General features: G+C 47.4%; 1 protein-coding gene across 4 annotated transcripts in view; it reads right to left on the bottom strand.

Moving 5' to 3' along the window:
- LOC119585220 (organic cation transporter protein-like) overlaps positions 1 to 268 on the bottom strand; it is a 16,938-nt gene that overhangs the window by 7,942 nt on the left and 8,728 nt on the right. For all 4 annotated transcript variants that reach the window (XM_037933876.1, XM_037933873.1, XM_037933875.1 and 1 more), the window contains exon 2: positions 25 to 175. In XM_037933876.1, the coding sequence (XP_037789804.1) occupies positions 25 to 157 (133 nt within the window). In that variant the 5' untranslated portion in view covers positions 158 to 175. The remainder of the gene's footprint in view (positions 1 to 24; positions 176 to 268) is intronic.

Genomic DNA, 268 nt, shown 5'->3' with positions numbered 1-268 from the left:
TCTGAAATTCGGAAACGCACGTACCGAAGGAGATCAAGACGAGGATCAGGAGCGTCCTTATGTCCTGTGATCCTGCAAGGTCGTTGAGGTCGTCGTAGGTCGTGATGGCGACTGTGTCCTCGCCGCTCTTCTGCGTTTCTTCTTTGTCCTCGCTCATTGTGCCCTTATTCTTGTTCTGAAAATGGAAGAAAAGGTGATGCGTGAAGAGTATGCAGATGAGCTTTTTCCGGTTTCTTTCTCCGTCGGTCTTTGTCTAGTTTTTTATTTT

The sequence above is a fragment of the Penaeus monodon genome, chromosome 19 (assembly GCF_015228065.2).
Source record: "Penaeus monodon isolate SGIC_2016 chromosome 19, NSTDA_Pmon_1, whole genome shotgun sequence".
In the NCBI taxonomy this organism is placed as follows: Eukaryota; Metazoa; Arthropoda; class Malacostraca; order Decapoda; family Penaeidae; genus Penaeus; species Penaeus monodon.
The sequence above is the reverse complement of the archived record's forward strand: the minus strand, read 5'-3'. Positions and strand labels throughout refer to the sequence as shown.